Genomic DNA, 24,638 nt, shown 5'->3' with positions numbered 1-24,638 from the left:
CTATTTACTCCCTTCATGGTACCCAATCTTCCATCTTCCCCCTCCCTCCCCGGGTAATGTCTGGAGAGGAATCCCACTGCCACTGCAGAGACAGCTGTTCCTAGTTCAGAAATCAGCCTTGGTCAAGCAAGTGAAACTCCATTTCTTGTGCAGATAAGCACCCTATATCTCCTGCCTGTACTTTGGTGGGCATCTACCTCCTGAAACACATAGCTGTGGAGGGGTTCCCAGACATTGTCTGAGAGAGAGAGAGAGAGAGAGAGAGAGAGAGAGAGAGAGAGAGAGGGAGAGGGAGAGAGGGTGAGGAAGAGGAAGAGAAAGAGAGAGGGAGAGACAGCAATAGCAGTGGTATAATGGAGAAAGGAGGAAAAGGAAAGGGCAAGTTTGGGAGGGAAGTAATGAGGTGGTTGGGCTCTGGCTCTGAGGGATCCAGGGTCTTAACATTTCCTCCCCTTGGATTGGAGGTTCCAGACAGCTTTAGAGGAGCATCTCATTTCTCTGTGCAAAGGTATGTATGCAAAGAACCATCTTCAGTTGGAGGGCTTCTTCTGAAGGAAGATAAATCACCTTGCTGCTTTGTTGGCTCTTTTAAAACTCTATAAAAAGAACTATAAAAACAAATCTCAGATAAACACAAGATATCAGAAACTGAGTAGAAGCTGTTATTGGGAGAGAGTGAGTCCTTAATACTGTTTTAAAAATGTAAAATCAGAGTTTAATAACTGTTTCACCCATATAGGCATTTAAGTTCATTTGTATCCATGTGATACAGAAGCTTCTAAACTGGGGAGAAAATAAGCGAACACTTTAAACCTATGATATATTTATTTTAAGCCATACTTCTATGGAACTAAGAAAAGATGTATTTATAATGTATCACTTAAGAATTTGTTTGGTTTTTATTTCGAGCATATTAAAAAGAAAAACAAACCATTGTTTATTTTTGTAAGTTGCTACTGAAACTGGAGTAAGCCAAGAACAAACACATGGCCTACAAAGTCAGATATTCTCTCAGGTACTTAAAATTCATGTGGATTTCAAATTTATTGCCTGGAAATGATGGGAATTCCCATCATAGGATCTGTATTTCTTGCTCCAAATGGCTCTGAGCACATTGGGCTTGTATTTTTGTTTTGTAACTGAAACAGCTATGTTAATAAAATTTGGATTTGAAAATGTGATAGGCGAAAGATGTTTTGGATTCTGGTATGTAGGGAGTAGCCAGGAATGGGCAGTAGGGAAGCCTTCTGTAAAGGTGGCCTTTTGAGTCAACTGAACAGCGCTTCTACATTTTTGTTCTGTAACTGCCTTGCTGATGACTACTATTTTAAAAATACTGCTATGTGGGAAATTACAGGAAAAAGGGAAATTTGTTAGAAAATACACGAGCTTATCAGTAGGAGAAAATGAGTCTGCTTCATTATAATCATTAACCACAATATAATAGGCTCCAGTGTCTCAATTAAAATATAAACTTTGGGCAAAAATGTTGAAAGATCTCTAGTCAATGGACTACATTCTGGCTCATTGATTGAATGGGTGGCAGGAAAAGGATTCTTCCAATTCAAGCATCGTGTACTCTGTGTACAAATGCATTTATTAGCACTCTGTCTCTATTGAGTGTTGTTTTTTAATGCTAGTAATAATTCAGGACTCAAACAATGGCCATTGGACAAAACTCATTATGAAATGAGGGCTGAGGAGGGAAGTGAGGGAAATGGGGAGCTGAGACAGCATAGCATGCTGCCTGGCCTTGGAAGGCCTCATATAAAATGAGGTCATTCAGAAACTTTCCCTTGAAGTGCCTCCAATTCTTGAATTGCCTTTTGTTTGGGAAATGAATAGCAAGTTGATTAAAAAAAGGAGACAATTAGGGGAGGTAGGGGGATGGGGCTAGAGAAGAGCTTAAGGTTTTTCTACAATGGAGCTTAAACTATGAGGAAACTTCATTGTTTCCCACAGCCTGGTCCCCAGTGATGTCAGCACATGGTGGTGTCATCAACCAGTTCATGTCCACAAGAGGGGGAGCTGATGGCTTCGTCCCTTTTCATGTTGTCGATAAGATCCTTGGCTATAAAATAGCTTCATTGAACCCAAGCGCTCAACTGCGGCCCAGTGGAACTGTCTGCCAGATAACTCCAACTGCCAAAACATGATACCTGATGGCTCGTTACTGCATGAAAATTAAAAAAGGGACCCTATTGAGTTGTTTTTAGGTTTTTTTCCCCTCTCTTCTGCCAAAGCAATGAAATGGGAAATTTAAGCTTTTCATCAGGTGGTATTCGGTTAGATGTTTTTGTTTTCATTTTTTAAGCTCAAGAGCTTTTGGATTTTTTATTTTAAAAAATGGCTAGTGCATGGTGCGATCACAGAAACTGAATAGGTATTAGAAATAAAAGATACAATTGGAAGGCTGTCGTGAATAACCTTTGGGTGTATGAGAGAAAGCATTTTATTTCCCTCTGGCACCTACATCAAGTGTGTATACAATCACTACATTAGTTATGTATTTGGCAGCCACAGTACTTAAATTCAGCTACACTCCATAAGCTTTCTTTGGTTCATGTCACTGTATCTCATGTGGAGTGAATTTTCTTTTATATTTGACCCAGGTTTTGCTTCTAACTTTAAATGGAAAAAGCAAAGTGCTTTGAAAACTGTTACACTGTAGTTGTTAAATAAGGCAATAACCTATGCACTTGTAATTCTCTCTCTATGACCTACTTACATACTACTTCACCCTCCTTATAGTATGATTAAAAGCTGCTTTGAATCCACTATTGCCTCAAGGGATTTGAGGCTAGAATTTAACAAACTGCTGAGAAGGCTTAAGTCAGTAAGAGGGCTTTCCTACAGCTTCTTCTAACTAATTCACATGTAATTAAAGAGAAACTAAATATTTTACAAGTATACATGTTGATGAAGCATTTTCTACCTTATAGAATGGAGATATATATGGAGCTTTATTCCATCAGTGATTTGCAAATATTTCTCTTTAATGTGGTTGTGTTTTGCTTCTGTTTTGGGGGCCAGTTCTGTTCATTCTATCTTAAATTTATAGTCAGCTCATTGTATACATTACGGATTTATGTAAATAATATATGGAAAACCAAAAGCTGTCAGTTTGTCTTCATTTATCCAGCTAATTATTTTATTAAGGTAATTAAAAGACTAATCCAAATATTACACTTTTAAAGGCAACTGGCAATAGCTGGAGTAAGGAGTAAATGTAGCTTAGTATTACGAGGAAATTTGGACTTTTTTTGTATGTATATAAGAATTCATTTTATTGCAACTTTCCCTCAATTATTCATGGACCTAGACCTGGATCCTAAGGAAAGGCAGTATTTAAAAATGAAGATTAGTCTAGCTCTATATTTTAACTACCTTGCAATTAGATCAAAAGCCAGATATTGTATATTGTTCAACTAAAGGACAATTAAGTCAGTTATGTGTGGACTTAATTGAACACCACAGGCTTGTGACTCCATAATGTTCAATGCCCTCAGCCAAGATTAAAATTGATACATAGATTTGAAGTTGATATGTAAATATTTGTTTTCTTTCATAATCTCTAAAGATCTCATTGTAACAAAAAATTGATGAGAAAAAATTAAAACAATCTTTTGTCCATTTAACTGTTACATTTAACTACTCCTGATTTAGTTGTTTAACCCTCTGGATACTGTGATGGGGAATGCTTTGATTTGTGAGGAGAAAGCCCACTTTCTTAGCACAATGTTCTGATTTTATTAAAATAATAGACAGTAGAGATCAGATTTTCAAACAAAACTGTTATATATATATACACACACACATATGGTGTGTGTACACATACTTAAATGTATACATACACATTACACTCAAAGTTTAACATCTGTCATTACAAAACAACGTGATTACTACAAAAGGCAAACTATAAACCTCTGGTATGTAATTTATGATACTGATTTAGAATGTGAAACATGCCATGAAGTTTTACATATTTGTGACTGACTATATTGCCAAAAGTTTGTTTTGGTATTTGTGTTTTAAACCAATCCGTAGTACCTAAATTAGAATGTCATCTTAAACTGCTTATCTTTCAGGAACTTTTGCAAATCTCTTGGAAAAATTACCTGCTTCTGTTCACTCTTAAGAGTTCTGCCAGTTTTCTCAATTCCTATGAGCAATTCAGTCAGAGATCTTAAATCAGTATTTAAGCTTCGTGGCCATTACAATTACAGACCTCACACACCTGAAGTCATTCTGGTGGTTTTTAATCAGTGTGTTAAATACTGGGAAATGGCCGGGTCGTGATTTATCATGTTTCAAAAGAAGTGCTTAATTACTCTTGGTTTTCAGTCCCTTTTACTTTTAGCGTTTTCAAGTTGTGCAAGGACAGGACGGCTCCATCTTTCTCCTTAAAGCACCGCCATAAGTTCTTCAGTGTTACTCGCACCATCTGTCTGATATTCTCTTTGCTCAAACCACGAATGCTGTTATTTCAGGGATCGTTAGTTTGTCCACTGGGAAACATATCTATCGCACTGAGGGCACTGAAACAAACACTCGTGGTGATTGTGTCTCCCGTGGCGACTGGGGAGCGCGCGGTTCTGGACTGGAACAGAGTTAGGCTTCGGCGCGAGAGCCGCCCCAAACCTCTGCGACAAGTAGCCCTCGCGGCCTCGTGCCGGGTGCCTGGGAATGGATCAAGGGGGCAGCCCGGCAGAGCCTGAGCCGTAGCCCTGCCTCTCTGGATGCTCGGCGACTTGAGGGAGTCCGGCCGCGCTGGAAGAGCGCGACCCCGACCAGGTGGCTCCGGGCCGCGCGGGCCCGCAGGGGTTAAGCGGAGGCGCGGCGGGCGCCCGGGGAGCCCCGCCCCGCCCGCCGCACCTGGCGCTCCGCAGCCGGCCGCCTCGGCGCGGGCTTCGGAGGGGATTGGCGGAGCGCGCGAGGGAGAGAATGTGACAAGTGCCGGCGCTGCGGCCGCCGGGGGAGGCCGCGCGCACCTGTCCCTGCCGGTCTCGCGCCGCCCGCCACCGCTCGGACGCGCGCAGAGCCGTGCCCCGCTGCCGCGTGCGCCCGGGAACATGACTTCTGCCTTCAAGCTGGATTTCCTCTCGGACAGGATGGTGGAGGGCCGCCTGCTCGTTCCTGACAGAATGTGAGTGCGGACGGTGTCGCCGCGGGCGCGAGGGGGGACGGACGGCGCGCGTCGGCCGAGAGGGGCTCGGCCGCCTCCCGCGGCTCTGAGGCCGGCGCCGGGCGCGGGCGGGAAGGAGCGAGTCAGAGCGCGCGGGGCGCGGGACCCGGGCACCGGCACCGGCACCCGGACCGGCCGGCGGGACGAGCCAGAGGAGCCTGGGCGAGGTCGCGCGGTTCTTTTGGGTGAGGACCGCGACCCGGCCGCCAGCTGGACCCAGGGTCGGGGCGGGGCGGGGCGGGGCGGGCCGGCGTGCACGCTCGTGTCGTTCGAGACGCGGGGCTGAGGCTGATGGAGCCCTCGCGGCCCGTTTCAGGATCCCTTCTTCCTGAATTATCCACTCGCCTGACTTGGCATTCACAAAAATTCCTTTCTTGAGGTGGGAGGAAAGGAGAGAAGAGGGAGGGGAAGGAAAGAAAAAAAAGATAATTATAAAGCATTAAACTAGCCAGGTGTACTCTTTGCAGAAATTAGAGGTAATTTTTATGTAATCACGATGGTTTGTCTGATATACAGTAATTTAATTATTATTGCGATTCTGGTTGTTTTACATGTCAAACTAAGGTAGAGAGGTTACTGGAACAAGTAGAGAGCTGGGATTCCTAAGGAATGAAAAGTATGTCTAATTTTTATTTGGCTCGTTAGTCTTAATAGGGAAGTTTCTCTTATTAGCTCAGGGACTGTCAAGTCAATAGCATCTACGTGTGTTTCGGGAATGTTATGTAAAGGAAATCTAAAGAGAGAAGTGAGACAGAAGGATGAGTCCTTGTAAGACATGGAATATATAAAATTCTCTCTGATCAGATGAGAAATTTGATAGTGGATCTAGGCTACAATTAAGCTAGTGAGAAAAAAAAAAGACTGCTGTCCTAAGAGTACATACAAAAAATTTTTCTCCTTCTATCCTCTGTAAGACTTAACATCCATATGCTTCCTGGAACCTTCACTCTTGGAAATGTTCGGGCCATTCTGAGCTTTATGATCCACTTCCCTGGCAAATAACTGTCCCCTGTGATGCTAGATTCTTTTTCTAGTATGTTAAGTGTTAGGAGTCATGATTCTTGAGGAACAACGCAGTGCCAATTATTTAAACCCTTTAAAAAAAAAAAGTAGGAGAGGGGGATAATAGAATCTGTTAAATGTGAATTGTCCTTTCAGTTCATATAAAGGCTGTTAACTTGCTTGAATACTATTGGGTTCACTGTTTGAACTGAGATAATCAGATAGCATAAATTAAAATATTGTATTTCCCTTTGGCACTTTTCTTTGAGAAATTAATCTTGATGAGTAATACTCCCATGATATTTAAGAGCTCTCTGTCTCATCCTCCCCTTACAGTATGTCCCTGTATAGACTTATAATACATGTTTGCACATGAGCTAGTTTGAGGGTGTTTTGTGTTTCCTCTTCTATATGTTAGAGTGTCAGGACTGAATCAAAGTGGATCGATTGTGATATTGAATTTATGGTCACCTGCTACTTAAGTGCCCTTCATATATCTAACTAATGAGCAATCTGTGAATTTAAGGCATTAATGGCCTCTGAAAGATGCAGTTTCTTGTCAATTAAATTATGAATTATGAAAATTTAATTTGTTCTTTTCATTTGGTAGATGAATGTGGCTTGTTCAAACTCCTTGCCCTGAATAGAGCCTTTGTATCTTAGCCATGGAGTTTCCTATATGAATCCTAATATGACTTCTACCCCACTTTGATCCCACTTCTCTTCCAAATGTTCGTTGTTTTCAAATGATAGCCTTTGGAATCAGATCCAGATTGTTTTCAGTGCTTGTCAACTATTGCCTAATTGAACTACAAAAAAAAAAACAGTGTGTGTGTGTAAATAATTTTACTATTTGTTTCCAAGGTAACTATTGTGTGTCTCCATAGCCCTGAGAACACTGTAGCATGTTTTCCAAAATGGCTTGTAATTGGTTCATATTAGAGATTATATTTGAGTATAGAGCTGTGTGGGAGGAAACATAACTTGAAAATGCTTGAAACCCACCTAGGCAGTGTACTTTATTGCCATACTCATACAGTTGAGAAGATATCTGTGGATTTATTGTTTAAGGGACTGGTTGTCATGAATGGTATATTGCCGTTTGCATTAAATTGCAGTCTGCTGGATATTGACCTATTCCTAAAAGGAACTTAAATAAAGCATAGAGGCTTTTCTAGTGTTGATTTTTAACGCAGTAGAACATATTTCCAATGACATTTTCCCACAAGAATATATTAGGTAAGTTTCAAGATGTAATATGTTTGAGTCCTCAAGGCAGATGAACAAATAGCTTTTGAGATGAATTATTATGCTTGATGGCCCCATGAGCCATCCGGTGTTTAAAGAGCCCAGTCATTTAAAGCCTCTGTAGTGGGATAGAATTGGTGTAACATATGCTTCAACTTGGGGCGTTTTAACCTTCAGTACCAAAACTGTAATTGGGAATGGACATTTCAGATAATCTTTACTGTTTTGTTATTTGTATTATAAAATATCACTTACAGTAGGTATAAGTGGGAACTGTATTTTTTTTTCTTAATTCTATTTTAACCTGAGGTAGTTGGTTTTGGATTGGAGTTGAGGTGTTTCAGCTTTTTATTTTAATGAGTATATATACACATTGAGAATTTCTGAATGTTTTTGAATTTTTAAACAACTGAGAAATAATGTCTTAGAAATAAGAAATTACAGGTGGAAAAAGTGCATGAATGCACCTCAAAAAGTATTAGTTAAGATTGTGTCTTTAGAATAAATACTGAAGAGACTATGGGTAAATTGAAATGAATCTTAATTTTTTTAGTCAGTAAATAACCTTATTGAATATGAGAAAGGTTGTCCTTATAAATTTATCAAGTTGGTGAAAATGCTTTTTTGTTAAGTCTTCCCAATTTAGGATAACTGGCAAAATGTTTATCATCATAAAGTTAAATTGAAAAATGGACCCTGTGACATCATTGTTAAAGTTGAAAGGAGCTTTAGAAATTATTTTATCAGACCTCTTTTTATAGATTAAGAAACTATCAGAGGGACCATGTGAGTAAACCAAGAAGAAAAAAATAACTGTTTCCCTTCAAAATGACAACACATGAGTCCTTTGTTGAAAACCTACCATGTGCCAGGATGTTTTATTTATACCACGATCTTCATGGTAAATGTATAGGGTATTATTGCCATTTTAAAGATGATGCAACATAGGAATAAATGGAAAAGCTGTGGTTTTCCTATAGTAAATGTGAATACATAAATATGTATTTATGTGCCAAAGGCGAGAGAAAACTAAATTTTAAAGTATATAATAGATTTTTATGAAATAAGAAAACCAAAATTGTGCCATAAGGAGAATAACTAAATGTTAAAAGAAATGTATATCATCTATTTAGGATTGATGTTTATGCAGTATCATTTTATGCTCTCTAATTAGATTCAAATTCAGCTATTTTTGGTATACAAGATACCAGCTAGATGAAGATTGACAGTAGTACCCCTTAATATGGCATTTAAAGCTTACTTGGAAAATGAAATTATAAATAATATACCCAGATAATTGATATTTATTACCAGTTTCATGATGGCCAAAAAAGGAAATTACAATGAGAAAACAAAAAAAAATGCTATGTATATGATTCTTTAATGAAATTTTTAAAAACATTTTTTACACATGAGATTTCTCAGTTAACAGTACACATTTTAAAGAAATGTATTAGTACATGCAATATTACACATTTTAGTATTTGGTGCTTTCTGAGACCAAGAATTCATCCCACATTGGCTTTTTAGAACATGAATGCTATCTTTGATCTGGGCAGAGGTATTATTTTAGTTGTTAAGTCTTGCTGTTTAATTGTAATGTACTGGATTGGGATTACTTTGGCATCTGTTGATGAGATGCAGTGAACTAGGGAAGCAAGTACTACCTTGAAAGACAAAATAAAAAGAAGATTGGGGTTTCAGACATGAACCTAGTAATTAAGATTTCATGGGATCATTTTGAATGTTTTCTACTCCAGAGTGTTTTTCTTTTCCCCCTAACAGCTATACCAACACTATATTTGGCTTCTGAAGACTGCAATCTTCTCATTTTTACATAAATCCCTCAATTTTTCATTTCTCTTTATCCTTTCCGTGTGGTTTTTTTTCTTAGAAGTTAAACACTCATTCACTTCTCATAAAAAGATAGGTAATGTTTTGGCTATAAAATAATCTGATCCACTTGAGTGTAGCCCATGATATAACCCAGCTATTGTGAAAAATTCAAGGGAGTGTTCATTGCTGGGGAGGAAGGGGAATACACACACACACACACACACACACACACACACACACACACGCACACACTCAGGAGACCAAATACCATAACAGAATCAGATGGAATCTGATGTCATTATAGAATTTTAAAAAACAAACAAAAACCTTCACATAAGCATCCCTTATCTTATTTGCATTTAAATGGAAAATGTTAGACTTTCAACATATTTCAGGCAGCTAAATTAGTAATGTGGTTTACTTTCAACACTGAACTTTACCCAAATAAAGTCATTATTTCCATTTTAGAGTATTACTATTGGAGGCTTTTGTTTCTTCAGGAGAGGGTCATGTTTTTGGTTCTTGTTTGTGGATTAGACCATCACAACGGGTTAGGTATTTCTCAGTGTAATATTTGCTTTGCAAAACTGCAGAAGGGAGGGTTTAGAAACCACTAATGATTTCCAGTTCATTAGCACCTACAGGTTCTCATGTCATTCTGTTTGTTTCCACTATCAAGGAGGTACCAAGTAATATAATGAAGCCAGCATCAGTGGTGTGCTACTTGTGTAGCAGTGCAGAAAATGTATTTTTATTTTTCCTTAAGAAAAACCTCTTGCTAAACCTAAGAGAAATGGAGCTGCACATTCCTGGAAAAACCTATGTGGGAAACAAAAACTAATTAGAGCAGCAAGTGTGATGCTCTCAGGTAATTGTAAAATAATTATTTCCCTTTAGCATCATCACCATTTAATTGTGCCATCCAATATTCTCATTCTCTGAATCCAGATGTGAAGGGATGGAAACTTTCTCTCTCTCCTGGGAATGTCTTTTTCATTTAGTGTGAGCTTTAGACTCCTCCTAAAGGACGTCTAAAAGAAAGGGGGAAACATTTAGGAGGTTTTGAACAACTTCACCCTCCCCATTTGTTTTAAATCATGACAGAAAGTGATTACGCCAACTATTTTTATAGAAATACAATTCCAGTTATCCAGTTGAAATGCCTTATGTGAGCATATTTGAGATTTATACTTTTGCAGTGCCAACATGGAGTTTTATGAACAGTTTCTTTTATGAACTGCAAATTGTGTATTATGTTCAGATACTGAGAGTGATGTTTCAAAATCAGCTAATAATTTAAAATGTAATGCTAATAAACATGTAATCACTTGGCTTTCAAAATGACAAATGAGTACAAATTCAGGTTTTGGTTAAATTTGAATTATTCCATTTGAATGAATACCTCATAGCCAACTTACCAGCAAATTAATAGACACACCTTTTTTCTCCTAAAGATTTATGTAAATTAAGTTTAGACTTTATTTAGATTAAAATACATTTCAGTTTACTCTGTACATTTCTCCCAGGCTTATAGAGCCTTCAGGTCAGATTTCAAATAAATCTATTTTGAAGCGATCTTGGTTTAAATAATATGTGCTTCCTTTAGGTCAGCTGCAAGGGAAGAGTCATCCATCTGGATGACCAGTTGGCCAGGATTCTGTTCATAGTACTAGTGCTTTAAAAATGGGTTATGTGTAATGTTTTGATTTTACATTTCAACAGTTACAGAAGTTCAAGAGGTTTGTCTCTTCAGTTACAGTGTATATGGCTCTTTCTGTCATAATCCTGGAAATGAAGTTCCCCTAGCCCAACAGCTGCTTTATCTGACATTTACAGGCTCAAATGGGACTGAAGATTTCCTACTTTCACAGTAGAAGGTGATGACTCACTATTCAGAATGCAATTAACTTCAGCTGATTTATTTGACATTTTGACATAACTTTTGGACTGCTTAAAATTTTTTGTAGTACCATGCAGTGTTCACTCCTCTAAGTACTTTGACTTAACATACTGAATCCAAAATCCTGTGATTTTTATGCTGAAAGGCTTGATTTTCATGCATTTTCTTTCTAGGTTCATTAAATTTTAAGAGGACGATTTTATAACCTTTTCCATGAATTATTCTTTGTTTGTCCTGGTCTTCCTCTGTAGCAGGAGACTTACATTGTTTTTATCTGACATAAAGAGAATCAGTTGATCCTTTAGGCTAAAAGAGCAAAATATTTTGTTTTTTACCTGGCAGTGGTCAGAAGACATGTGTGTGTGTGTGTGTGTGTGTGTGTGTGTGTGTGTGTGTGTATGTAAATGCATATTTATAAGAATCCATCTTATTTCTTAATGGTCTTTGGTTATGAAAGTTTTAAAGTTACTTACAATATAACATGCACAGACAGAATATTACCTTTATAACTAAGGAATTTAAGGTTTCAAACTGTTTCACATCTTGACCCACCATAAACTACAAATTGTCAATCCTGGTAGAAAAAGGTCGCAGGACCATGTTTCAACTCTTTTTTGCACAGAACTTCAGATCAGGTTCTCTTAAATTTGGAAGAAGTTCCCTCTGGGAATCCTGTCACGTCTTACTGGTGGAAAGCTGAGATCCTTCTTGGTTTAGTGGTGGCTTTTCTCCTTGCTGCAAAGTTTTAAGACCTTAGGGCCTTCTTTTTCTCAGTTGTAGTTGAGATGTTTCTTCTCTCAAAATTATTAATTTAGAGTAGAAAGTAAAAAAGAATCTCCATCTTAGTTACTTTCTCATTGCTGAGACAAAATGCCCAACACCCAAAGTTAAGTGAGGAAAGGTTTATTTGGCTCACAGTTTGTAGAGGTTTCAGTCCATAATCAGTTGACTCCAAGGCAGGGTGGTATGACAGACAGGCGTTGCAAAGGAGAAACAGTTCATGGAGGGCAGAAGGTAACAAAGCAAGCAAGGGACCTTAGCAGCTTCTTTCTGTCCCTTTTATACTCTATGTAGGCTACTGGGCTTAGGGTGGATGCCAAATCAATCAGTGAACTGATTTAGTAATCACATACCCTTAATTCCAGGGTCACTCACTCTAGATTCAGCCATCTCTGAAAAGCCCCACCTAGGACCACATGAGGCTTTGTGGGAACATCCAGACACAAACCATAACAATCCCCATAGAAAAGTCTAGACAGTAGGTCCTAAACTGTTTTCTTTCTCTGTAGTTACATCTGACACTGTTACTGGTGCATCTTTGCACCTGCCATCACTTTATGTGATCCATTTCACCATCCCATAGCTTTCAGTTGCTTGTGAAGAGAGTGCTTGAAATTTTGATTATTATAAAGGAATCCAGCATATAAAGTGACGATTTTTAAAAGATGAACATGATGAGAATAAATTGCTTTAAACCAACTTAAAAATATACATATACCTTCACAGCCAGTTGTCTCTTTGGAATTCAGAGGAAAGCAGTAGGTATCAGGCAAGTGAAACAAGTACAAGTTGAGATTTAACATTTCATTTTATTCTTGGAAAATCTTAGAGGAGTAATAAAAAAGAAGATAACATGAAAAGCATAAAGAAGAAAAGCATTTAGTTGGTGACTACTATAGATTTACTTAGTTATGCTTATTTATTTTACTCTTCATTCCTAATGTTTCTAGCTCAACCTAGACTCAGTGGAAACACAAATGGCATAGCTTTTCCTGAAGTTTCTTGATGTCTTCATGTTTTCCTGATTTAAATCTTTTACTTTAATCTTCTCTGGTGCCTGTTTTATTGTCCTTTTTCCGAACAATTTCCTAAATTTCAGGAGAAGGGGCCACATCTGTGCCTGACTTCATTCTCAGGTTGGAACCTTGAGAGGAGAGCAGAATCAAAACACCTATATCATCACTGCTGTGAATCCTATTGGAGCAGCTGCATGTTTCTATGCACAAAACTGTATTTTGACTTCCTGCATTATAGAAGGGGTGTTGAGTTTTCGGGTTGAGCATAAGGGTAGCATATTTCAGAATGATTAACTTTATGGATGTCTTTGTCTTGGCCAGCTATATTTGGCTATGCTGCAGCTGTGTTTGCCTTCTCAAAATTGTCACCAGGAGGCTTCCAACTGCAATTATTCACTTCAGTCCATGCTGGTAACATCTTTCCTCATGACTCCCATTGTCCACCCAACCATCTTTTCTTGGTGTCAGGATTTAGAGATAACACAAGTCTTTTGAGAAGCCTGAATGCTGCTGACTGCTGTGGGCAGCTCTCTCAAAGCAGTTTCTTAATATTAAGTCTGTCTTTGTATGGCATCAAAATGTTATCTGTTTTGATTCTTCTTTCTTTTCACAATAAGCTTGTATTTCTGTATTTTCCTGCCTTCTTTGTTCCTCCTTTTCTTTATGTTTAGATGTCAAAAAGTTGCTCCTAATATCTGTTGATGGGCCATATATCTCCCTCCTCAGTTTTACCCTAGATCATTTTGAATACATTTTCACTGACTTCTGGTACCTTGGAAGCTCCTGACACAGACAGTGTGTTGGGGAGGAGACTAAGAGGCAAATTCATATTTTTTTCCTTGCTTGGCACTTGCCACAGAATTTACTTTTCTCTAGAGAAGAATTTAGGGGACTTTTTTCTTAATACAAAAACCATTTCAATTCCATTGGCCATTTAAGGGTTTTAGTTTTTCGATAGAAATAACTTCCTCTTAGATACTTGCCCTGGATGTAGTAGAATGGAGTCCTTAGAGAAACTAGAGTCTGAGCAGCAGGGTAGAACATGTCCTTCATGGCTAGATGTCCTTTACTAGGCAGCTGCCTCGGTTACGCTCTTGGCTTAGTTTCTGATTTATTTCATGCCTATTTCTTGAAGTCTCAGTTGATTTGTCAAGATTCCCCATCTAGGAAGTAAGGCTAATAAAATATGCTTTTTACTTATCCCACAGTATTATTGTGAAACTAATATTGGGGAAGGAATAACAACATAAATATTTTATAGTTTCATAGTACTTAAAACTGACCACAAATTCAGCTATGTTTCCTGGGAGAATCAAATATAATGGAACTTCATTACAACTCAGCAGTTAATGTTTTCTGATTCAGAATGTTCATTCTTTAAAGTCTCAGGCAAAGACTCATAAAGCAGTATTGCTCCTCCTATAAACTTTCAGAAAATGCTGAGTCCCTAATACAACATGATGAAGACTGATTTTTTTTCCCTTCCTCGTTTTGCATGATGATTGAGAAATAAGGTGCAGTTCATACCCCAACTGTGAACTTTGGTCAGACTTTCCATTGTGGAATGGGGGTGAAGCAAAAGCAATATCTTCACTCAGTATTCCCAGATGTACATACTGAAAAGCCCATCTCTACATCCAGTGACATAGATTTTGATTCTTTTATGGGAAGAGAATTGGCCACACAATATGAAGGCTGGTTCTCACATAATGAGAATCTTAACCCTAGCAGAAACCCAGCTGTTAAGGCAAAAGCTGTAATGATATGAATATAGAGGGAGAATAGTGTAGACCCTGCAGCCTAATGGCCTCATTAGGTGCTCAGGCCACAGAGTGCCTTCAGAGAGTAGGTGAGTCTCTGGAGAATTGCTTTATGATGTGTCATAAGGTAAGATAGTGGGCATCATGTGTTATTTGCATTATCTAGGTGGTACCCAGCTGCAGGATGGATCCTAGTTATTCTTTTTGGTCTTAATAAACAGGTACTTCCCCTGCCAAAGCTGATAGGCTTCTTAGAGTCTGAAGAGATCAGAGTAGTGGTATAGTGTGTTTCTTTGCTCCTAATGCTGTTGGTCCCTTGCTTTATTTATCAGATGTGACCAGATTCAGTTTCGAAGCCTAAAGCCTAGTGTGTGAATCCATGGATTGGAGAATATTCTCCCTGATGGGCTAGAGAATTCTTGGTACCTGCTGTGGCTAAGAGTGTGATATTGATTGAGGAGAAACTCTCCAGGTGGTGTATGTGACCTCAAAACCCAGAATCCTTTGCTTCTGAGAGCAGAGCACTATGGATAGGGGTGAATCAGGGATAGAATTGGCTGAAGGAGGGGACTTTGGCAATATCAGAGATTATTGTTGTTTCTAGGTTTGTTGGGAAAGGAAAACTAGATCTGTGGCCGAAAGCTGGCCAAGTCTTTAGAGAAAGGGGCCAGCTGCACAGATACTACAAATGTTTCTGTACAAATTAATTGGTACGTTGTAATCAACACATTTTATTGGTGGCAAAGAAGTCTAATTAGCCTTATAGGCAGATTTTCAGTTGGGCCAAGATTTTGTGTCCAGTTATTGTGAAAAATAACCAAAACTGGATTATTGTCAGCCTCAGACGTTCCATTACAGCCACACCTTTTTTTGTCTCTATGTCTTATTTTTCAGATCTGATCAGACCTTAGTACTTTTACCTAAATTTATTTCTACTTCTCTCTTCAATAAAATGATTATGCAGACCCAATATCTAAAATAATGTTTCCCAGCATCAACAAAACTAATTCTTTGACAACCATGTACTTCCTTTTGGTGTGTTTCTTTCAATTCTGGTCAGTAACACTTTAAGGGATACCACCATTCTGTGGATAATTTTCCAAAATATTTTATTATCTTAGTTCTCTATTTAGGATACATCAGACTCTAGCCATTGGCTAATAAATTTATTTTAATGGGCCAGGAATTTAGCTCAGTGGCACCATGCCTGGCTCCCAAGCACAAGGTCCTGAGTTCAATTCCCAGTACTGGGAAAAAAAGTAAAATAAATTTATATTAATGATCTTAGAAAACTTTTGCAAAATAAGATGTCATTCCTGTTTTTCAAATGAGAACCTCAAGTTGAGATTCTATAAACTGAGGGTCCGGCAAGCTCAGGCTTGTACCTCTTCCAGATATTTACAAGGCCTGAAGTCTTTCTGTATCTTTTTGCAGTTTGGCCCTAGAAGTGGCTGGTAAGTCTTTTGAGGATTTTTCACATTTAGCTGAATGTGTGGGTTTTGAACATGAAATACAATTTCTTACCAGTGACCCTACAATCTTCTGCTTTTTATGTGCTCTTTCACATAATATACTTTTTCTCGATTTTATTTTTATTTCATAGTCAGATTGATTTCTGAGTCAAAAGGCAAGAGTGTTTTAGGAGATATATCAGTGAAAAGGGGACCAAACTAGTGTCAAGGTCTCTTTATGCCCAAGGCAGAGATAAAGAAGCAATTAACATTGAATGCTAAGGTGGATACTTATCTTCCATTTATACTAACAGTATATTTTATGAAGAGGTTTCTTTTTTTTTTGGTGATTTAAAGTTAATTGTAAAATTTTATTTCTTAAACTGGATGGATGGTAGGTACAAACTCTTCATAAAATTATTTTCTTATCTTTCATATATTTCATTGCTACTATATTAATTTAAGCAAAATTTAATGAGGAAACTTTTAAAAAATACTACAGAATGAAAAATGTAATTTAAAAATCAAGTGTATATATAGATTTTTTTAAATTTTAATTAATTTTATCGGTACATTTTAGGTATACAATATAATGACATTCATCATTGGAAATTTGCACCTTTACATAATCTCTCTTGGCTCTTATTTTTTTAAACATTCTCCTGCCCTCCCTTCAACCTCTCTATCCCTCCCTATTTACAAAGACTTTGTTTCCATTTTTTCATTTCTCATATTAATTCCATTCCCTTCTTTACTTTCCCCTACCACTCCCACTTCCCTTTTGCTCCTTTTCTTCCTATTTCACATTATCTATTATACCTTTTAGTCCTTATTTACACTTTCAGTTTCTCACACTAGAGAAACTATTTGGTATTTACACATGAGCGTCCTATTTATTTCACTTAAGAGTATGGCCTCAATGTACATCCAATTAGCTATAAATGTCTCTAATTTCCCATTTTTTATGGCTGAGTAGTACTCCATTTTATTTTAAAAAATCACATTTTCTTTTCTTTTCTATTTTTTTGGGGGCGTACTGGGGATCAAACTTGGGACCTTGTGCTTGTGAGGCAGGTATCACTAAGCTAAATCCCCGGCCCCTAAAACCACATTTTCTTTATCCAGTCTCCAGTTGATGGGCATTTGGGGTGCTTCCAAGTTTTAGCTATTACAAGCTGTGCTGCTATGAACATGGGTGCACATATATCACTGTGATATGATACTTTTAATTCTTTGGGGAAGACACCCAGCAGGGGAATAGCTGGGTGAAATGGAATTCCAGTCCTAGTTCTTTGAGGTATCTCCATACTGATTTCCACAGTGGTTGCACCAATCTACACTCCCACCAGCAGTGGGGCAGTGTTCCTCTTTCCCTACAGCCCCGCCAGCATTTATTATTGGTTGATTTCATGATAGCAGCCATTCTTTCTGGGGTGAGGTAGAATCTCAGCGATGTTTTCATTTGGATCTCTTGAATGACCAGTGATGTTGAACATTTTTTCATATGTTTATTTACTGTTTCTACTTCTTTGAGGAATGTCTGTTCATTCCAGATGCCCATTTTTAGATTGGGTCTTTAAATTTGGGAGGTCTGATTTTTAAAAATTCTTTATAGATTCTAGATAATAGACCTTTGTCTGAGGAACAGCAGGTGAAAATTTTTTCCCACATTGTGGGTTGTCTTTTCACACTGTTGGTTGCTCTTGCTGTGCAGAAGCTTTTTAATAAGAAGAGATCCTCTTTGTTGATTGTTTGTGCTAGTTCACGGGCAACTGACGTTTTATTCATAACATCTTTTCCTACACCAATGCCTTCAAGAGTTCTACTTACCTCTGTTCCAGCTGGCTCAGTGTTTCTGATTTAATATTTCGATCTTTAATCCATTTCAATTTTAGTTTGGTGCTTGGTGAGAGATATAGGCCTAGTTTTAATCTTTGGCAAATTGAAATCCAATTTTTCTGCATCATTTATTAAAGAGGCTATCTTTCCTCCAGTATTTGGCTCCTTTGTCAAAGATGAGATGGCTGAGTGTGTCCGGAGTTGTTTCTGCATCTTCTAAACTGTTCCACTGGTCCTCAAGTCTGTTTCTTTGCCAGTACCATGCTGTTTTTATCACAGTAGCTTTGTCATATAGTTTGAAGTTGGGGGTTGTGATACACCCTGCCATGTCTCTGTTGCCTAGAATTGCTTTTGCTATTCTAGGTCTCTTCTTGTTCCAAATGAATTTTTGGATTGTTTTCTCAAGGTGTGTGAAGTATGCTGCTGGGATTTCAATTGGAATTGCATTGAATCTATATAGCAGTTTTGGAAATACAGCCATTTTCACTATGTTGATCCTTCCTACCCAGGAGCAAGGGATGTCTTTCCATTTTCTGATATCATCTTCAATCTCTTTTCTCAGAGTGCTATAGTTTTCAGAGAAGAGGTCTTTGACTTCTTTTGGTTGATTCCTAGGTATTTCAGTGTTTTGGATGCTATTGTGAAAGGAATTATTTGCCCTATTTCTCTCTCAGTCTGTTGTTCCTGTATAGAGGAATGCTATTGATTTTTGTGTGTTGACCTTGTATCTAGCTACTTTACTGAACTTGGTTATTAACTCTGGAAGACTTTTGGTGGGGTTCTTGGGGTCTTCTATATAGAGTATCATGTCATCTGCTAATAATGACAGTTTGACTTCTTCATTTCCTATCTTTATTCCTTTTATTACTTTCTCTTGTCTAATTGATGTGGGTAATGTTTCCAAGACTATATTGAACAGGAGTGGTGATAGTGGAAATCCTTGTCTTGCTCCTGATTTGAGTGTGAAGGATTTCAGTTTTTGACCATTTAGTATGATATTGGCTGTTGGTTTTTCATAGATGGCTTTTATCAGATTGAGGTACAATTTTTGTAGGGTTTTTATCATAAATACGTGTTGGATTTTGTCAAATGCTTTTTCTGCATCTATTGAGATGATCATACAGTTTTTGTCCTTGGCTCAATTGTTATAGTGTATTACATTGATTGATTTGCATATGTTGAACCATGTTTGCATCCCTGGGATGAATCCCACTTATTCAAGGTATATGATCTTCTTGATGATCTTCTGCATTCTATTTGCCAGTATCTTTTTAAGGATTTTTGTATCTATGTTCATTAGTGAGATTGGCCTATAGTTCTCTTTTTCGGTTGGGTCTTTCTCTGCTTTGGGGATCAAGGTGATGTTTGCTTGCACGAATGAATACAGGAGTATTGCTTCCCTTTCAATTTCATTGAAGAGTTTAAACAGTAGTGGCAGTAGTTCCCTCTCTAAATGTCTTGTAGAATTCAGCAGTGAAGCCATCAGGCCCCAGGCTTTTCTTAGTTGGTGAGTTTTTAATTATATTTTCAATTTCATTGATTGATTTTGGGTTGTTTAGAATTTTTAGGTCTTCTTGGTTCAACTTTAGTAATTCATACGTATCTAGGAATCTGTCCATTTCTTCTGTGTTTTCCATCTTATTGGCATATAGTTTCTTGAAGTAGGTGTTGATGATCCTCTGAATTTCTGCTGGGTCCAATGTAATTTCACCCTTCTGATTCCTAATTGCATGGATATGGGCCTTTTCTTTCCTTTTTCTGATAAGGTTGGCTAAGGGTTTGTCAATTTTGTTTATTCTTTTGGAGAACCAACTCTTGGCTTCATTGATTTTTTGTATCATTCTTTTAGTCTTCATTGCATTGATTTCTGCTCGAATCTTTATAATTTCCTCCCATGTATGAGCATTGGGTTTGTCCTGCTCTTTTTCTAGAAGCTTGAGGTTCAGCATCAGGTTGTGTAATTGAGCTCGCTCTGTTTTCCTAATATGAGTAGTCACTGCTACAAATTTCTGTCATAAGACAGCTTTCATTGTGTCCCATAGATTCCGATATGTTGTATTGTCATTGTCATTTAATTATAGGAACTGTCTGATTTCTTCAATTTCCTCTGTGACCATTGGTTATTCAAAAGTGTTTTGTTCAGTTTCCATGTGTTAATGAAATCCTTGAGACTTCTTTTGCTATTGATCTCCAGTGTCATCACACTATTCTGATAATATACAGGGGATAACTTCAATTCCTTTGCACTTACTTAAACATGTTCTATGAGTGAGTATGTGGTCTATTTTGGAGAACGACTCATGTGGAGCTGAAACGAATGTGTATTCTGATTTTGGGGGGTGGAACACTGTAAACATCTAAGTTCATTTGTTCAAGAGTTTGAGTTCTAGTACTTCATTGCTTATTTTTTGTCTAGTTGATCCATCTATTTGTGACAGTGGGGTTTTGAGGTCCCCCACTACTATTGTATTATTTGATTTTTCATGTCTGTTAATATTTGTTTTATATAGTTAGGCACACTAGTGTTTGGTGCATATGAAGAAGTTTCTTTTGAGGATTTCATTAGACATCTGGCATTTTCCCCCCATTTATTTCCAACCTCTTCTTCTTCTTCTTCTTCTTTTTTTTTTTTGGTACCAGGGATTGAACTCAGGACCTTGTGCTTGCAAGGCAGGTGCAGCACCACTGAGCTAAATCCCTGGCCTCCCAACTTCTTAATTTTTGGCAAATAATTTAGGTGAACACTTGGCCTTTCCCCAGGGGTGCCTGTAACCCATACTGTGCCTTCTTCTGAATTAGAAAAGGCTCTCAAATTTTGTTTTGTTCCTACTGTCTCCCTTAGTAGGTAACTTTATGCAATATCTTTTTATCCACTTTTCTTTAGTGGACCACATAAGTAGACAGTATAGTAAAGGAGCCCCTTCATGAGATATGAATGGATTGCAGGATTGACAGTTATGACCAACTTATATATGGTAGCTGGTCCACTTCAAGTGTCACTTCCTTTTCAGCTTCTGCACAGCTTTTCCTCAAGTGCACAAACACTTGATAAGATCATCACTTTTCAGCAAATCATACAATTCTGTCTCGTGTAGATATCCAATGTAAAGGAAAGGATAATAGAAAAGTTGAAGTAGAATTCATACATGGGTTAGTCTAACTTACAATTTCATACCAAATATTAGCTTGTCAAAATGCGTTTACTCTTGGCAGAAGACAAATACTGTAACCTAAGAGGATGTGATTTGAGTGGAGTTTTCATGCCCCGTGTGCTTATTGTATTCTTGCTACTGATGCAAACATTATCTATAATTACATTTTCAAGTGACTGAAAATTGTAGGCTTTGTTGAACAAAAATACAGCCAAAGAATGGAATGTATATCCTCTCCACCCTCATTATAAGGCTTTCAGAAATCAGACTATAAGGCCCAATACCATGGCTCTCAACTACATGATACTGACTCCATTCTCTGATGTTTGAACACTTTGTCAAAATGCTGGGTTCCCAATGATGATCATATAATTGCAGGAAAATGCTATTACTCTTTTAACACTTCGTTTGCTCCATTGTTATCTGAATCACAGTAGTATCTCCTCTCACAAATCTTCTGTTTCCAGGACATAAAACAAGAAACTGCAATTTGATTTAGATTTTAGCATGAAGGACAAAGTTGAGAAAGTTGATTGAGGTGGGGACACTGTTGCCTTCTTGAGTCAGGTACAATTACATCCCTGTGATAAGATGCTATCTTTATACTCCCAGCCACCTGCAGAGGGATGAATTTTAAAAATTTGTTCCTGTGGGAAACTGCTACATTATGGGCTCTCGCCCTTGACTTTATAAGCTGTCTGTGGTACAAGAAAAACATCTTGGCCAATTTTATTCTTTTAGGCAAAAGATAAGACCCTACTTCTTATTTGAGCAAGAGCTTAAGCCATTTGGAATTTTAAAAAGAATCTGACATGTTATAGCTTATTCATCTAACGAAATAGAAAATTTTCCTTGGTTTTTAGATGGAAAACCAGTTGGAGGAAGTTATGATGACATTGTCATAATTTTGTTTCTAAAGCATATTAGGTTTATAATCTCCAGTAGTATGGTGTTTCACAATATCATAACTCACTTTCAGGCTCCAGTAGAGCCCAAACTCTTTGAGAAAGTTAAAATGTTGTGAAGGCCTTACTACAAAATAGAAGTGTAACAAACATTTGACTAAGGTGGCTCAGAAAACCCACAGACTATTATGTTGTCATCATAGAAATAATTGTTTGTTGTGTCATAAATTGTGAACAAACAAAAATCCATTTGGATCTATTGTACACATAATGAATTGGATCTTTCCCAGTATGTATTTTGTGTTACTTTTTCTAACATATTTTATAGACTCTAATGTATGTTGGGTTTCACACAGACCACTCTGATCTTCCATGAAGGTTACAAGTTATATTCAGTGTTTTTAGTATTCTTAGAGCTGAAATAAGGTAACTTTGAGGTCTAGGTAAAAAGTCTATGTAATACCACACACCAAATATCTTTGCATTTTTAAAAATGTTAAGGGATTGTTGTAGCTTTGGAAACAAGGTCTTGGGAGTGAAAATTATGAGGGATAGGCAGTCTCTATAATATAATTGCCCAATTGTAAGATATAAATAAGGGAAACTCAATTTGCATATTTCATGAGTTCCCATTGTGAATTACAAGTACTGTCTTTAATGTTTAGGGGACTTTTTTTGACAGGTAGTGTTTATATCTCTTAAGTGCCCGGGCTTTTGATAGCTTGGATTCTTAGCCAATCAGCAAAACTTACTTTAAGAAATGTAATTAGCCAGAACTAAAGTAAATTAGCCTTTAAAGTTATCTAATTCTCAGAGTTTCTTGTGTGCCTCTATAGTAGCAAATTGATTCCACTGTGGTCTTGTAAATACAGTGCCAGTCAGAAAATACATGGCAGTTATACAGTTTGTACACCAGATTGAATAGTTAAAATTAAGTTGGACAGCTACAGAGTTTAGGATATATGAGTCACAACTGACCTATTATTTGGCTGAACTATCAGTTGTTTTGTTGTCATGTGGAAACAACCTACACATTTTCTGTACTGAAGTCTGTTCCTTTTTTTTTTTTGTACAATGTCTGTAGTGAACAAAAGTTGCTGGTTATTTTAAGCATTCTTAACAGATATAAAGTCTGGAAGTTTTATAATGGACTGGATATTTGCTGGCTCTTTTAGATGTTACAAAATGCTATAAGGTGTAACAATAGTTCTTAGATTATGTGCATTACACCCTGGGTTACTCTGAGCTATAGTCTATGGGTATTTTTTGCCTATTTTTCCTTCAGGGAGACACTAGTTTAAAAAAGAAGTATCTGTACTTTTGTGTTCTAGGATATGTTGGATTAAAAACTCATTGGGACATAAATATTTAAATGTTTCAATTTTCCAAATACCTTTGTTCCTCTATAGCTCAGATGAGGTGTATATTACAATATTGCTGCATCATTTTTTGATGCATCTAGAGATACCTTAAAAATGTTTCATACATTTATTGTCAAGTACACTGGTGGAAATGTAGTCTCTTGGTGGAAATGTGCATATAAGTTCATACTTTTGTGATCTTGGCCATTGGATTGTAGAATCCAGTTAGTTTGTGGTGACAGAAAATCAACATTAATCAAAACAGGTGACACTGTTGCTCTTTTCTATTTGAAATTGCTACAAGAGTAGTAGTGCCAGTCTCCATTAGGCCAGATTGGATCTTGTCTAATTTACAAAATTACTTTGCAAGCAGTGAAGGGTAGATTTTATCTAGAAGATCCTTTTGCTCCCTGAACTTTCTTTAGAAGAGCTCTTTAATTTGAACATTGGATTGAGGTAGAGTAAGTAGGCACAGGGGAATGAAAATAAGAAGATGGGATGGTGGCCATTTAGTTGGCATTCCAGATGTGACCTTCAATTCTTTTTCATGCTCCTGCTTCTCAAGATTCAGTATGTGTCCTGCTTTTCAGGGGTGCTCCCAGTTTAAACCTATTGTCTTGATGTCATCATTAATAATCATTTACTCTAAAAAGTGTCCCAGTTTGGATGATAGATTGTGTGGTCCCTTTTTCACACGTCTGACCCTGCATCACTACCTTTCTGAAATATAAATGTGAACAAGTTATTGAAAGTCTGTATATACATAGGAATAACTCAAACTCTTCCACATAGATAGCTAGTTATTCATGCTCTCAATTGATCAGGAGAAGGAATTTCTAGCCTCTCCCATCCATTTCCCTACCTACATCCTAGTAAAGAGAAAAGCTATTCACAATTTAGCCAGGTTTTATTTCATGTTTCAAATGTGTTAGCACCCTGCTGGCTACTTTGGAATGTGCTCTCATTAGCTCATGTTTTTCTCTAACTCATATATCTTGTGCTGGAAATTCCTGTGTACTGCTGTCTGTGAATGCCTTTCCCCAGCACTTGGGTTCAGTGTTGGAGCACCCAGAGATAAGTGGTTAGGAAAACCTTTTCATTCAATTCAGCTAAATTTACAAAATAATATTTCCTCATTCTGGAAAGATCAGATCTTGTGATGACTTTCACCTCAAGCGTGACCACAACCAGAAAATGATCTGA

The 24,638-nt window shown here is 37.6% G+C and overlaps 1 protein-coding gene across 33 annotated transcripts in view; it reads left to right on the top strand.

Moving 5' to 3' along the window:
- Positions 1 to 24,638, top strand: part of Celf2 (CUGBP Elav-like family member 2) — an 830,356-nt gene that overhangs the window by 507,274 nt on the left and 298,444 nt on the right. For 10 of the 33 annotated variants that reach the window (XM_021266323.2, XM_004854550.3, XM_087181270.1 and 7 more), the window contains exon 1: positions 4,886 to 5,146. The exons of 22 other annotated variants lie outside the window; for them this stretch is intronic. In XM_021266323.2, coding sequence (XP_021121982.1) covers positions 5,073 to 5,146 — 74 coding nt within the window. In that variant the 5' untranslated portion in view covers positions 4,886 to 5,072. Of the gene's footprint in view, positions 1 to 4,885; positions 5,147 to 5,346; positions 5,371 to 24,638 lie in introns of those variants that run through there. One more of the 33 variants, XM_087181296.1, reaches the window with a different exon arrangement.

This window comes from Heterocephalus glaber, unplaced genomic scaffold (assembly GCF_053883595.1).
Source record: "Heterocephalus glaber isolate CG9 unplaced genomic scaffold, H.glaber_assembly_v1.0 deba00001472, whole genome shotgun sequence".
Taxonomy (NCBI): domain Eukaryota; kingdom Metazoa; phylum Chordata; class Mammalia; order Rodentia; family Bathyergidae; genus Heterocephalus; species Heterocephalus glaber.
Note: the sequence above shows the minus strand (reverse complement) of the source record. Positions and strands in the feature narration are given on the sequence as shown.